Source organism: Stegodyphus dumicola, chromosome X2, assembly GCF_044657685.1.
Source record: "Stegodyphus dumicola isolate Sdum_Otavi_A_Nest chromosome X2, ASM4465768v1".
NCBI classification, from domain to species: Eukaryota; Metazoa; Arthropoda; class Arachnida; order Araneae; family Eresidae; genus Stegodyphus; species Stegodyphus dumicola.
In genome coordinates this window covers 169,160,562-169,177,388 of record NC_140781.1, presented here as the reverse complement: position 1 = coordinate 169,177,388, position 16,827 = coordinate 169,160,562, and the positions used below count along the sequence as shown (strand labels likewise).

Below are 16,827 nucleotides of genomic sequence, written 5' to 3'. Positions count from 1 at the left end.
TGTAGAGGTTCTTTCATTTAAGAAAAGAGTTCATAATCATACTGACAGATATTGGGAAAGTATGGCAGAAATTCTAGCACCTCGCTTCGCTGTCGTCGCAGGAGATCAGTGGTAGAGCTCAAATTACGAGTATGACCCGTACGACACCGCAGCGTATTTTATGGAGGATGATGGGATGCGTTACCTAAGGTACTATCTGAGTCAAGAACAAACAACGATACTTGTTGGTGGTGAATCACATCATCCTCCATGACAATGTGCTGTGTCATAATGCGACTGCTTTCATGGATTTCCTACAGCTATGGCAATGGGTGGTACTGGAAAACTTTCCATACTGGCCAAATATGAATTTGTATGACTGTGATATCTTCTCCAAAACAAAAGAAAAACTGCGGGGGATCCATTACAACATTACAGTAAATCCATTAGAGTCGAAGGAATGTTATCCGTGCTTTACAGCGGTCACTATGGAGCATCAGCTGAAGTGGACCTACTGATGGTGAACTACGCCTCAAAAAAGAGTAAATAAAAACATTTTACATTGAGGAAAGCTATCAAATGTTGGAAAAAAGTGTATTACCTGTATAGAAAATGTAGAGTGTTTACAGATACAATATCCGAATTAAAACTCCTAAAAAATAGAATACTTAAAATATAATTTATCAATTATCAAAGAGAAATTTCTTTTCTTATTATCAAAATTTGGCAACTTAAAATACACCTAAGCTCTTCTTATAGATATAAAGAAGTTCTTTTTTGAGGTACATGGCATTTGTTTAGCTTGAGACAAAGTTATGACAAATGTACTGTCAAAATTTCTCACCAGCGAGAGCTGCCATATTGCCCATCATGAGAAGCTTTTGTTCATCATCATACATGCTTACGTCGAATATATCTTTCCTCACAGTATCAGAAACCTTAAAACCTGAAAAAAAGACAAATTGTAATTTCCATCTATGAATATATTTCTGTAACACTTGAAAAATGTGATTTCCTTATGTGTTTATCTTATGTGTAACAAAGTTGATATGAAAAAGGTAAGGACAATACATGTTCGGCGTCATTTTAGGGAGCATTTTTTAAGTGCTTTAATCAGACAATAATTACAGTGTACCATTGCTACCAATTATTATGAAACAGGTGTTTGTACTGAAACAAATATGAACGCAGTGATGTGAATGATGAGTAGGTGGGTTATAAAGAGGGACAAAGTTATCAGCGTAGGTGAATACAAATGCATCATCATTCTGCTGAACCAGAGGGTAGTCAGCCGTTTTTATACATACGGCTGTACTACGGATTGTACAGCCCCACCACAAATCCTAGCTCAAAACTTAGGGGAGTGTTTCATAGCGATCAGTCTCGAACGTCCTACTACTAATATGCAAAGGTCCTATTGCTATTCTGTTATGACTAGCTACTATAACAATTTGCGGTTTCGGGATAGAAGAACGGGGTTGGAGGAACAAATGGCATAAAATGTCTTTTCAGGCAAAGTCCTGTTTACATCACTGTCTAGTGGGTCCAAAGAGATAGACTAAATAAGCCCTGCATTACGTATCGCCATTCGAGTACATTATCCGCAGATACGTTAACCAGGGTCAATGAATTCCAATTCTACTTGCGCTTACTACACATTCCCAGTACATTGAACAGTCAATAGCACGTTTTTGAGATGTAACTTTTTTAATTTCTAGATCTGACCTAGGGGGAATCTAGTTTCCAACAAATATTGCGCAACCACCTATGGCATAGGAAGTCAGAGAACTCCAAGATGGTCACCATGTCCTTTTTTTTTCTACTTCCTCGCATTCATCGCGTTTATACGCGGATCAAAGACATTTTATCCATGACTGAACAACGACTGACGCACCATTAACCATTTGCAGCTACAGATGAATATTGGCAATTAATCGAAGCAGACACACTGACATACTCAAAAACAGACATCTGAAATGTCTTCTCTTCTACGCTATTAGAGATATTAGAGTCATATCGCGTAGCAGCAGCTATTTCCTCTCATAGTGGTTACATGAGATGCAAAGTTCTTTATAATCAAGTTGAATAGAGTTATAATTGTAATTACTTCGCATTTGTACTATAAGTTATCTATGTAATAAATATGGCTTTGATTGCACTTATCTTTCACAGCATTTCGCTTTTAATGTAACAAACCGTGATTTCATTTTTTTAAAACTAAGATGTTTTAATTATTGGATGAAAATTTCTATTTGAAAAAATGCTTTACATGAAACTTTACATAGAACACTGAGGAATGTTTGGGTCAAATTTATCGGAACACTTAACGTTTGAAGGAATTTAAAGTTTTAAATACATTCGTGTGCAAAATTAAGAGAATTTGCAAATTATGCAAATTATTGAGCCAAAGGTAATAAGTAGACCGCCGATGAATTATGCAAATATTGACCGTCGAAGACGTAAGCGTACATACGCGTGCGTGGCTGAAAAGCTGTGATTGGGGAGTCGATATAAGCGCTGGAGGAGTTTTCGGCGATTTCTGTGCTCATACACCTTCACGACATTCCCCGTGTTTTCGCAAGAGTTAGATAAATTTTTTATGATATCAGGGTAGTAATGAGTAGTAACCAATTTTTAACTTAATATTTTTATGTGCGCATATTTAATCCAAATGTCCAATAGGTTGGGCAAATGGCAAAATATTTTTTAGCCCAAAGGGCGTTAGCCCAGCAGGGCTATTAATTTCAAAACGGCATTTTGCATCGATTCACTTTTCAAACTGTTCCCACCAAATATTATCGCCGTGTATTATATTTAAAGAAACTAAGTAATGAAGAATCTGCATGAATGTTTCTCAAAATGTGAAAAAACAATATACCTAGAGAGATCAAATTTTGAATAACGTAGTCTTCCAACCGAACATGATCACTTGGAAGCCCGAATTTTGAATTTCAATTTGTTTTATTATCTATTAAAGTATTTCAAAACTTTAACGAATTTTGATTAACAAGCTCAATAATTTCTAAGCAAGCAATGGCAACACTGTACGAAAAAACAACATTTTAATCTTCAGTGCGTGAGACTGTGTATCGGAAAATCTAAAGGTATGCTGTTTTGCTATTTTTAAATATTTTGCGATGTCGCTGTAGAATTGAATTTTTTTGTGTTTTAAGTGCAAATATTATGATACAAATAAAGGTAACACACCAATCGTTAAAAAAAAAAAAAAAAAAAAAAAAAAAAAAAAAAAAAAAAAAAAACGCCCTGTTGGATGCAAAATAAAATCTGAAATCAATCAAATTTTCTTTCTTTCTTTTTAGCCCCGAAGGGCTCTTAACTTTGGTTTGGCATTTTGGGTTGAAAATGTAAATGTCCGTTTCACTTTTCAAATAATTGCCACCAAATATTATCGCCCTGTGTTATATTTAAAGAAATTAAATAAAGAAAAATCTGCGTAAACGTGTGTATGTTTCCCACATTGTGATAAAACAACGGTATACAGAGCCATAAAAATTTGAATAACGGAATCCTCCACTGAATATGTTCCTAATTTAGAATCTGTTTATTATCGATTTCATATTTTGTAATAGTTTAATGAATTTTTATTAAGAACTTAGCGATTTCAAAGAGAGAAATGGCAACACTGTACGAAAAAAAAAAAAAAAAACATTTTATCTCCAACGCGGGAGACTGTGTATCAGAAATTGTAAAGATATGCTCTTTTAAATATTTTGTGATATTGCTGTTGAATTGAATTTTATGGTTTATGTGCGAAGAACATGATATTTAATAAATAAAGTTAACAGACAAAACGTTAAAAAAAACGCTCCTTTGGGCGTAATATAAAATTGTTCAGATTTTTTATATTTCTATTTAGAAATTGAAAAATAATCATTGTAAAATGCAGTTGTGGTATAAGGTATTTCTCCCATTTTCCTAACGTGTCTTCGTGGTGTAGTGGTTCTGCACGCTGGGCCGGTATTCCAGAGGTCGTGGCTCGATTCCCGGCGAAGGCATTGCTAATTTTTCATCACTTCTGCTTCAAAATAATACCTCATGTCTCTGCAATGGCGCCCGAACTAAAAGGGTGTTGGATAATGACTCTTCTCGCCCAGGATTTGACGACTAGGTGCCTTAAAAACCCCAGTCGCCCTTTAAAAGGGGGAGTATATAAGGTATTTCTCCCGCCTTTCTAGCGTGCCTTCGTGGTATAGTGGTTTGCACACTGGGCCGGTATTCCAGAAGTCCGTGGTTCGATTCCCGGCGAAGGCGGTTGCTTTTTTTCATCTTTCCTGCTTCAAAAAATATACCTAATGTCTCTACAGTGGCGTCCGAACTAGAATGGTGGCGGATGGTGATTTCTCCCCACCCAGGATTTGGCGACTAGGTCCCCTAAAACCCTACTTGCCCTTTAAAAAGGGGAGTATATAAGGTATTTCTCCAACTTTCCTAGCGTGATTTTTATTTCTTACTTTCCTAAGTTTAAGCCGGAGTGGCGGCTTTACTGTAAAACTCCAAGACGGAGTTCTGTTAAACCTCATTGCAATAATAAAGGGTAATTTCACTTTTCTTACGTGTTGTCTGTATCTCACGAATTCAAGCGATTATTCGCTGATCAGTTCTTAAGATTCTTCAACTTCAACTGTAACTTAAAAGTACACAACACAGAATCTTACAAGGTATTTCCCCCGCCTTCTTAACGAGCCTTCGTGGTGTAGTGATCTGCACGCTCAGCGCGTAATTGAGAGGTCTGCGGTTCGATTCTCGGCGAAGGCGTTCTTGCCTGCTTCCAAAAAATACCTAATGTCTCTACAACTTAATGATGAGAAGAAGCAAATTGTATGTTCAGAATAGTCGTGAACAACGTTTTGCCTGCTACTCGTTCAAGAATCTTGAATTGTCAGTTTCATTTTTAGTTCCAACTACTAAGAATTTTTACTAATATCTCAGGTAGGCCATTAGCCGCTCATAAATTTTTTATTTAAATCAGGGATGCATGAGCAGCGCGCCCAAAGGCAAAAATGGTCTAAGTGGCAAGTCATCCGGCAGGGCAGTAAGTTGAGCTAAGTCCAAAATCAACTTTTATGCAGATTAAACTTGAATTAAGTTTTGCAGAAATGCTTGAGTAGGTACTAGGAGCAATGCATGAGTTGGCTAATTGAGAGTACCTAACTGAGCAGCCGATACGAGAGAGAAATTACAAATCACGTGACTGAGCGTCGCAATATCATTGGTCTGAACTTGCATTTGCATAAGATCACATTAATCGAAAATAATAACTAATTTTCAAAATATTATATATAAAAATTGTTAACAGTTCGTCTGAGGGAGTAAAGTAAAACTCGAGTTAATTAGTACAAGTAGAAATTAGCATTTGAGTAGTTAATTCTAACAGAATTAGCAGAAGTGGGCGGGAGATCATGTGGTCCAATCAGAGATTGGGAAATGATTGCAGAAAATTTTCTAAGTAAGTCGAAGCGATACACTAGTAGCACATTAAGTAATTTCAAAAATTTTTTTGTAAATCGTGCACAAAGTCCATTTGGCTATGCCAAACATAAAATCCTTTCTTAAACAAACATAGTCCAAAGCTTTGTAAAGGGCACAGTCTTTACATACACTAGTAGTAGATAAAATACGATGAAAATTGAGAATAAAATATTTACACTATTTTACAGATTTACCACTTGGGATTATGACCTACTCGTTCAACAAACATTGAAACCGCATTAATTTCTAGAATTTATTATTCAACCTCATCAGAAAAATAGAGAAATTTATGATTTTTTGTACCTTCCCCCATCTATCAGTTATTTAAAATATCGAGCATTAAGGTTAAGTTTGCTGTTGTTCATTAATGCTATGTGCATATCTATAGAACAATACAATTGCAGTGTTTTACCCTTTAGTACAGCACTGAATATGCTACGTGAATAGTTAAATAAAGGCTTTGAGTTAAATCAGTTCGCCCACCTGTAAAATAATTTAAGTTTTATGATTGCATTTAATACATTTAAAATAGAGTAAGTAGACTGAGCTATGATATTTAGTAAATTGAGCGCATTTTCAACTTGGTATACTTTCAACTGATAATGGCTTTAACTGGACGTAGCCCTATCATAAGCCGAAAAACCATCTCATAAAAAAGAAGTATTTTAAAGCTGTAGAGGAAGTATCTTCTTGATTTAGTACAAAGTAATCTCTTGTACTTCAAAACAGGTAACTATAAAAACACTGAGACACATGTTCATAAAATTTAAATTTCGGAATAGTAATATTAAAGCTCACAGTGACTCACTATAATACAATATCGCTATTCTGATATTTTTCATTATAGTCTAAAATAATATTTTGAATATATAATCTTGAATATAAAATTACAGACATAAGATATTTTGCAGTGTTTTTCCACTGTCTCGTTTCCCGTCGCAAGAACTGAGGAAGGAAACGCACTCTGGCTGAAAGAGAGAGTGGGGGGAAAACTAAAATGTTTTCTTTCTACTAGAGCAGGTTCTTTCGTCTAAGAGTTTTATACGAAATGCTGAAAAAAAAAACGAGCTTTAAGAGAAAGTAGTTTTATATTGCTTTAAGAAGTAAGAGCATGCTTTTAAGAAGTAATAGATGTATGACTGTTGAGAAATCCAAAACCACAAGATCGTCTCTTTTCCATGCTTTTAAGGCACGGCAAACTATTCAGTGGGAAATATTATTTTCAGAAGATGATTTGATATATTAGATAATTTTTATTACTTTCATATAAAGCTTGCATATTTTCTAAAAAAGAACTAAATTAGGAATACTCATATGGCGCATACAGTAAATTAAAGTTAAGTAACTACTTTAAAAGTATGAATTAGGTTTAGAAAATATTTGAGCTAGTATCCAGACTCCATGGAAAAGTTATATGACTGGAATTCTGAAGTCGCTTGAATCTTTAGGTTCTTGTATAAATTTTAAAGAGTAACATTAACAGAAAAGAATGAAAGAAGTTACTTATTCTTTCAAGAGTACATCATTCGAGAGGAAAGCAGGCAAAGCGTCTAAAACTTAAGTACGGATTCCTTTCTTTTTATAAAATGGCATAAACACAAATATAAATCAAACATTTTCGTTATATTGCAAAACAATTTCAGATAAAATAAGGTGCATCAGTGGATCAGTTGCATTATAACTTATAAGGAGTCTAGCTACCTAATTACTTCTGCTCCGCTCACCCTTAAAAGTTACCTTTACTCGTCGGTGAGTTATCTTCTTTCCAAAACCCTGTCTATTGGAAGTTATCTTCTTTGCAGAGCTCTGTCTGTGGATTTATGTTAAATTTATCTACAAAATGTTACACTTAATTTTTATACAGCCGGTGAGTTTAACTTAAAATAACAAAACGCAAAATTGAAGTTTTCTTGACACAGAAACTTGCTAAAATTTACAGTAATAACTGGCTTACATTTCCAGTAAATCTACGCCAAGCTACGAACTAACTAGGCCGAACAGACAAAGCTCAACTAATTTACAATATTTGACAACTGTGTCGATGACAGACGTTCTCGTCTGTGCTGATCAGCTGCTTGCTTTCCATTAGCAAGCAACAGCGGGAAAACAGCTAGATCTCTACTGTCAGTCATACGGGTTACGATTCCGCTTCTCATTCTATCTACGCCAAATTTCGCATAACTCTCAAGCCTGAGCGAATATGTGACAAAACGAGGAATGAAGTAAAGAATCAATGTAAACTTAACTATTAGCCAACTTAAATAAAATGCTACAGCTTACACTGACGAGTCAAAATATTATAGCCATTCCCACATTTTTCAATGAACTCGTCTGGATGACGTGGAGGGATTGTAATTAAGCCATAATGGTATTTAACTGCTGCAGGAGAAGTTAAGTTATCATTCTTGCATTTACGTTTTGGAGTGATAGGAAAGGATGCTGATCTAACGGAATTTGATAGAGGACAGATTGTAATGGCCCGAAAATTCGCAAAGAGTGTCTCCAAAACTGCATGACTGGTAGGTTATTCACGATCTGCATTTGTTAGTATTTATGAAAAGTGGATAAATGAAAGAGAAACCATCCGTATACGCCAAGTTGTTGAACGTCCACGCGCCAAAGAAAAAGTACGCCGGAGACTGTCCCGCTTGGTACAGCAAAATCGGCGTCAGACAGTGACTCAGCTGACAGCCCAATACAGTGCAGATCCAAGTGCAAAAGTGCTTTGGAACACACAGTTCAGTAGACACTGTTGGCTATGGAACTACGCAGCAGACGTCCCACCTGGTGTAAGTCTGTTGACCAAGTGCCATTGTCAACTACGCCTACAGTGTACCCAGTATCATATCCATGCATGGGCCAAAGTTACTTCGAAAAATCGTTATGTTTTGAAACGCTTATACGATTTGCGTTAATCTCAGACAGGCTGGAGCAATTTTCAACTGTCATCCTCGTCGCCAGCACAGCCCCTGCATGTTCTGTAACTGTAGTTAATGTATTTTATTTTAAGTTAGCTTTTTTTGTTCTTTTCTATACTTATTTATAGTTGACCAACCTTGAATTGAGTATGTTGCCTTATTTAATGTATTATTTTTACTTTTTTATCCATCACTCTGTAAATTGTCCATATTCATAATTAATGCACTTGGAGATTTGAAAGAACTGGAACACACCAGTTTACTTCTCCCTTCGACAAACAGGGGTCTGGGAATACTGCAATCCAGGAACTTTTGTAAAAGTTAATTCCATCAGAGGGGCCATCCGGCCGATATGCTAACTTTCTCAGTGGAACGGCTGCCTTGTTGTCGGTGGAATAAAAGAAAGAAAGTTGGCCCGGAAACATCTATGCTGGACCATGGATGCTGGACCATGAAGACAGTTCCCTTGTCGGATCAATCACTATTTCTCATTCATCACGTCGATGGTCGGGTCACAGTACGCCGTCTTCCAGCCGCACAGTTGCTCCCCCCCTGTAAAGAAGGTCATACAAGGCTGGTAGTGGCGATATAAAGCTTTAGGAGACGATCTAATGGGCAGCTGTGGGATCCTTAGTTGTAGTAGAACAGACCACAAAAGCTGCGGACTATCTGAATATAATTGCGGATCAGTTGCACTCTTACATGCCGTCTGTCTTTGCAAATGGAAATGGAATTTTATAGCGGCACAATGTCCCATGTCACAAGGCTCGAATAGTGTTGGCGTGGGTCGAGGAGCATAAAGATGAATTCCTTTTAATGTTCTGGCCACCTAACTCGCTTATCTCGATAGACCACTTTTGGGATGTCCTGGAGGGGCAGTTCAGAGCTCAAACGTCACCATGTCGGAATATCTCAACTTTGCGTGATCGCTGCTTAGAAATTTGGTACAACCTGTCTTCAGTCATATGCCAAGAACTTGTGATATCCATGCTAAGGTGAATTGCAGCTCTTTTGCAGGCCAAAGATCGGCAACGCGTTATTGAGTAGGTGGCCGTAATGCTTTAACTCTTCAGTGTATTTACAATGTGCACTTATTTCCACGATTATTCATTTTGTCGATCCCTGGTATGTCTTCTTCTCGCGACTGAAACACGGTAAATGGCGTTACCAATATATTAATACTGATCTCTTTTAAGAACAAAGAAGAGATAAGTAATAACTTTTATGAGCCAGTTAAATAATTAATCAAATATGAAAAGGCGTATGAATATTGCCTCATTATCATTTCCTGCCAGTATTAAAATTTTAATTTTGCTTCCATCTTTATTCTCAAGTTATCACAATATTAGAAAATGTTTCAAAAAACGTCTATAGTCCTGTGATTATTACTATCGAGCAATATTTTCATATTACTGTATTTTTCACTGTTGTAATTTGCACAGTCAGTATTCGTTATACAACATTTATAATTGCTTCTTTCTAAGTCATATTCTATAAGACATTGTTTCCTTTTCTCGATTTATTTTCGCAAAAACTTCTATTCATAATGCTTTTCTATAAACCAGTCTATATGACTGATAAATAAAAGTACATAAAAGCTCGAGTATCCAGAAAACTCAGGCAATACCGAATTGCGGACATACGAATATTCTGTATAGCCAAGCACATGAAAAAACGGAATTCGACTTATAAAGCCAAATCAAAAGGGAAAATGTCTACTCTAAGTTCATAAAAACAAACATTTTATTTCTTACCGACTTGTATATTAAAAGACTACTTTCAAGATTGTGTAAATTGTTTTTTTCGGGGGGGGATCATTTCAATTATAAAAAGCCGATGTATTTCGGTTATTATGAAATCCCGACAAATATGAAATGTGACGGAGATGTCTCCAACCGATTCTCATAAAAGTTAAACGAACAGATCGTTCTTTATTTAGTTAGATAATAAAGAGATTTAAATTATAGATATAGCATATTAAAAACTTAAATCACTTATGATAATGTTTCACATTACATCGCTGTTTTTTATCCACTTTCAAAGTCGCGTATGGGCATTTTTTGATGCCCGGATCCTGTAACTTTGAAAATAATCCACTTCAGACAGACCCTAATGTCCAAATACGTTTTCCTCGTATTTCAAAATTGAACTTATATCCTTCGTTCCAAAACTTAAACCGGCTTATCGAGAATTAATCAGATTTAAACCAAAAAGAGCTTCATATGATTGTGTTGTGAGTTCATGTTTATTCATTTTGGCGCAAAATCACACTGTTTGGCAATAATGTTTATGTGCTAATAATATTATGATCCCTATAACGGCATTACAAATCTCTCATTTACTAAATTTTTCAGGAGAAAATGTTTTTCTAAAATTCTTAAATATTCCGCTTATTTGAGCTTTCCGGCTTGTTAAATGTCTTATAGTCGGTCTTTTACTGTAAAAGCTTTTATAAAAAGATATCTTTATTAGTAACAGAAGAACAAACTCCAAACTGGAAATATACTGTGAACAAACAGTAAACGTATTAGAAAATGCAGTGATCAAAGTGCACTCTAGAAACCTCAAACCAGAGAAAGGAGTACCTAATAAAACGGAAGCAATAAAAACTGTAAATGTCATTTAAAAAGGAAGTTACGAAATTAACTCAACTACACTGACCTTAGCGATTCTGATTCTGGATTATTATCTAGGTAAGATAGATGGTCATTCTATCCCTGATGTGGCAAAACCTTGGGGCCCTTAAGGGCAAACGCATCTGGTGTTTATTCTTGTTAAGCCCCCGCTTCCACTAGTGCGGTATAAATGCAATCTGTCGTTGGGAAGAAAAAAATCTCTGCAACACATCCGCATTCAGACGACTGTCCAGACTGTGTTCAGAAATCATTTGAATTTATTTCTTCCAGGTAACCGCTTGACGGAATATTCTTGAGATATCTGAATTCGATTTCTGTAAATTTTTATCCTGGTTATAAATTGTGAAATATAAGCAGAACAAGTTAATAATTTTTAGACTTAAGATTTCTGTAGCATGCATTTGTACTCTTTTACGTAAAACAAAAGAACAATCGTTGATCACATCAGTGGTTTAAAAATAGCTGGTACTAAAAATGTACGGAGCAATTGTAATGAAAGACTCAATAGCTCCATAATATTTATTATGTTTTTCATTATATGAGATTGATTGTCAGCCGAAACTGTGTATTTAAGATAAACATATGCCATATGTTGAGATAAAAGGCAGGATATATATCATGAAATTTCAGTATAAATATTTTAAACTTCTTAGCTGGATTTTATATCAGAAATTTTATTTATTCCCAAATGCATCATGTACAGTAATGTCTTAAGCATAATGCATTAAATACATTTTTTATTTATAAATTTTTAAATCACAATATCTTTTGCGGGAAAAGTTATAAAAATAACCTAACAAGAAAGGGGGATCTTTGTGTATAATAATTTCATCGAGGTTGTGTATAATAATTTATACACAACTTTGTGTATAATAATTTCATCGAGGATATACGAAAATCTCTTCTCTGCGATATAAATAAAAGAAGCAGTTAATAATTGCTCACATATGAACACTAATATAAAAATAAAATGGAAACATATATATGGCTTCTATTTATTAATCCTCATAATGCGAAACTCAGCCAGATCAGGAAGAGTTAGCCAAGGCTTCGGCCATTTTGGTCAATGACGAGTTTGCCTAACTTCGATGAACGGATGCGAAGGTCTCTTACCCCTTTTCTCTAACCATCAGAAATCTTTCCACTCGACAGCATTTTAAGTGCCGCCATGTCGCAGAAATATTATACTCTAACAACCATCTACGTCTTATTCGTGATTCGAGCCGAGGCCTAAGCCAACTTCTCTACAACGATTCCCCTGTGATAGCCAACTTCCCTACAGCGATGCCAGTAGGGTAGTGAAACATACATGTAGGTAATATAATTTAAATTATGTTATTTTATAATATTAAAAAAAATTCACAGGAAAGTCTAAGGAATTATATAATTGTGTATTTGAATTGCAGCCTTGAGCGGAAAAATATAGATAGAAGGAGAAAGAGAGAAAAACAATTTCAAAGACAACCTTGAAATCAAAATTCCCGATCTCCGGACTCGAGTTATAGTACTAGCTCTACCCACCACGCTGTTGGTATGTATGCATTATTCTTCATATTTGATTTTCATAAACGACTAAGTAAATTAGTTTTTGAATTAAATTTTTGGTTTCATTTAAGCGTGCTATCAACTAAAAAATCTTCATACTTTGTTACTGAGTTTTTAGTATATTTTCAACAAAAGGAATTTTGAAACGACGTCTTGAGTGAAGTTGGAATAAGGTTTCCAAAAACGTATATTCAAACTGAAAATGTACTTATAAATAGAAAATACAAATTTATTTTTTAAAGAAACAGAATATTTAAAAAGCTTGTAGGGTTTATATTTATTTTAACTAACATTTATTTTAAACTATCTTTCCTGTCAAGCCTTACTTTCCCCTGGAACTGCCAATGCCAGAGTATGTAAATTTTAGTAGAACGCGCAAGGATTCAAATTATCAGCGGAAGTATTCTGAGTTAAATAGAATGGAAACGAGTTCGAGGTCTGCTGTTCTTACTTCACGAGCGCGGAGATAGTTAGCCAGAAATTGAAGAACCCCGCGTTTCGGCCTGTGTGCTTGCCTGGAAGAATTGTTAATCGTTCAACGTGATATTCAAAGTTTGCTGAATTAGCAGCGGTATTTTAAAACGTGGTGAGGTTAGTTACGTTTAGAGAGCCTCGTAGTTAGAGTCTTGTTATTATTTCTTTTCAGGTTCTTATTTTTATTTTACCGCCGGGTCGGCGTAGTTTGTGAGCGTCAAGAGCACGCAATTGTAATTTCTTAAGTTGAATAAAAAGGGACTTAAACCCTTAGCAAGACTGTCTATTTTCCAGTTTCAACTGTCACCTCTTGGTTGCGTGCAGGTTGGAGGCGCGCAACTCTACATTGGCGCCCGAACTCTTATCGAACTGAAATGGCCGAAAATCGGATGGAAGCCGCGGGACAACACCAAAAAATGGCAAGCCAATTGGAAGGATTTGGATACCTGGTCCAGACTTTGAGAGCGTCAATCAAGCCAAACGTCAATTTCGACGGAAAAAATTCGGTGGCGATATTTCTAGAAGGCCTAAAAAATCACTTTCAGCTCTACCCTGTGCCTGAAAGACAAAAAGTTGCCATCGCCACATCTTCACTAAGAGGACAGGCCGCGCTATGGTGGAAGAATATAGACAAATTTTTATTAGGGGAATCTGGAAGCCAGACATATACATTTGAAAATTTCAAAAATCGTTAGTAAAGGCCTTCCCCATAGTGAAAGATCGAGCAAGGCTGGAAGCCGAACTATATAGTTTCTATCAACGGGATATAGAAGAGTTGACGGACTTTATTCTGCGAAAAATTAAGCTGACGGATATGCTGTATGGGAAGAAACCCGACGCGGAGATTATTGAAATAATCTTACCAAGATTGTTACCCGCTGTTCAAGACTACTTCGAAATTAGAAACCCAAGCACATTGCAGGAGCTCTTCGAATTGGCGGTGAAGTTTCAAAATCGCAGAATAGCGGAAAATGCTAGAGGGGCATCGTATTCTCAAAGTACCCGAAGGCAATCTTCAAATGAGCAAACCAGAAATGCAAACCGCTCTTATGGGGCTAAGAGCTATCAAGCTAACTCATCGAACCTCGAAGGTCAAGGCCCAAAAAGGAAATTTGAAAATAAACATCCGCGTACCCAGAAGGCAGAAGTTGAAAGGAAACCTTTAAACGAGTAGAGGGGCCTGTGAAAGCGAGGGCCCAGACCCCGGAAGTTTTAAAAAAACCCTCAAAAAACATTTAAATACGGTCATCGTAAAGAACTCACATCTACCAATTATACAAGTCCTGGTTGGCGATGTACCAGTAGAAGCCCTCATCGATACAGGAGCAGAAGGTAATTTTATGAGCGAAACATTCTTCAAAAAGAATTTTTATAGGTTACGATTATTTAAAACCAAAAATACCGAAATTATAGCGGCGCAAGGAAAAACCTGTCACTGCATCGGGAAATTATCATTAAACATACAGGTAAAAGAGGAAAGCCTCAAAGTATTAATTTTTGTAGTGAAGAATCTGCAAAATCCTCTTATTTTAGGTATGGAGTTTTTAAGGGCCGCGAGGGCCAAATTGAATTTTCAAGACAGTTCTGTTGTGCTGGAGATGGACCAGAGGGTGGTGGAACCTGTGGAACAACCGCAAGTTGACCTTAGCCATTTGAATGACCATGAAAGTCAAACCATCCAGCAAGTGGTGAGTAATTTTTCTAACTTGTTTTCAGAAAAGCCTGGTAGTTGTCAAATAGTTACGCATCAGATACAGTTAACTGCCGAAAAACCTTGTAGGACTAAACCATATCGTTATGATAAACAAAAAGACGTAATCATCGAAGAACATATTCAGGAGATGTTAAAGAATAAAATAATAACGCCCATAAATAGTGAGTACGCGAGTCCAGTCGTACTATGTAGGAAAAAGAACGAGTTTCCTCCTTCGGATAAAAGGGCTTGGAGGTTTGCTATCGATTACAGAAAACTAAATAGTATTACTAAATTCCCAATTTACCCTTTGCCGGTTATAGAGGAAATTATTAGAAAGATCAAATCTACAAGATACATGACTACTTTGGACTTAACGTCTGGCTACTATCAAATAGCTATGAGACCCAAAGACATACATAAAACCGCGTTTATAACAAAATCGGGCACTTATGCATTTTTACGCATGCCCTTTGGGTTGTGTGGGGCCCCATCAACATTCCAGAGAGCTATGGACATTGTTCTAAAGCCTGTCCTAGGAAAATCAACTTTAATCTATCTAGATGATATAATTATAACGAGTAGTACGTTGGAACAACACATTACAGATCTAGAAGAAGTTTGTAAATTATTAAAAGAGGCCGGTCTTACAATTAACGCCTCAAAATGCAAGTTCGCAACTAAAGAACTTAAATATCTCGGTTATAAAATTTCGCAAAAGGGTATAGAAACGCAAGATTCAAAAATAAAAGCAATCAAGAATTTCCCACCGCCCAACACCGCCAAGAAACTTTCTTCTTTCCTTGGGTTATGTTCATACTATCGGTCTTTCATAAAAGATTTCGATAATATTGTTGAACCACTCTTAGTAATTAAAAGAAAGAAAAGTAAATTTACGTGGACAGCGGAAGCAAATACAGCATTTGAAAGATTAAAAGAAGCGCTCATCAATGCCCCTGTTTTGAAATTCTCGGAGGGGGACGAAAACCTGGAAATTGCAGCAGATGCGTCGGACTATGCGGTGGGGGCGGTTCTTATGCAAAATAGCCATCCTCTGGCATTTTTTAGTAAAACTTTGAATCAGACACAAAGGAATTATACAGCTACAGAGAGAGAAACATTAGCCGTATTAATGGCTGTACACAAATTTCGAGTTTATTTCGGCAAAGCGCCAGTAACAGTCTTTTCGGATCATGCGGCAGTTGGTAGACTTTACTCGGGGAAAAACCTAACGCCCAGGTTAATAAGATGGGCTTTAAAACTCCAAGAATATAATCTCAGAATAAAATATAAACCGGGTAAGGAAAACAATGTAGCTGACGCACTTTCTCGTATAAAACTCGACGATGAAGGAAATGAACTTAAATGCGCTGTGTTGACTTCAAAAATTTTAGATTCTAGAGATACGGTTATTACTGAACTGAAAGCTGATCCTGAATTTGGAAATATCTATGCTTATTTGAAAGACCCCGAAAGCTTCGAGCACACAGATATCGATGCGATAAGAAATAGAGCAAAAAACTATGAAATAATAGATAATTTATTGTTTTATACGAAAGCAACAAACGAAAATCTTGAGTATAAACCAGTCATCCCAGCCTCGCTTCGATTAAGCATTTTGAAGGAATTACACGAAGCAAAAACAGCGGGCCATTTAGGGGTCAGAAAGACTTTAAAAAGGGTACGCGAGGCGGTATATTTCCCGCAATTATACAAAATAGTAACGGCGTATGTCAGGTCCTGCAATCAATGTCAGTTAATAAATGATATTAATTACAGCCCGGCCGGGTACTTAAATAGCATTCGCGCTACATTTCCCAATGAAATTTTAGGCATAGATCTTCTTGGTCCCTTCCCCCAGAGCGAGTTAAATAAAAATCGTTTTCTTTTAGTAATAGTAGATCATTTTTCAAAATGGACAGAAATTGTTCCACTTAAACGCGCGTCAGCCAAAACAGTCGCAGATGCATTCTTACACAGATACATTTTAAAATACGGTGCACCGATAAAAGTCATTAGCGATAACGGAAAACAATTCATTAGTCAAATATTTGAAAACATATGCAATGGACTTGGCATACGCCATATCAAA

The 16,827-nt window shown here is 36.2% G+C and overlaps 1 protein-coding gene across 3 annotated transcripts in view; it reads right to left on the bottom strand.

Annotated features, from left to right (window-relative positions):
* Positions 1-16,827, bottom strand: part of LOC118191610 (sodium-dependent phosphate transporter 1-A-like) — a 78,107-nt gene that overhangs the window by 49,730 nt on the left and 11,550 nt on the right. For all 3 annotated transcript variants that reach the window (XM_085809957.1, XM_035362438.2, XM_035362434.2), the window contains exon 2: positions 824-925. In XM_085809957.1, the coding sequence (XP_085666083.1) occupies positions 824-925 (102 nt within the window). The remainder of the gene's footprint in view (positions 1-823; positions 926-16,827) is intronic.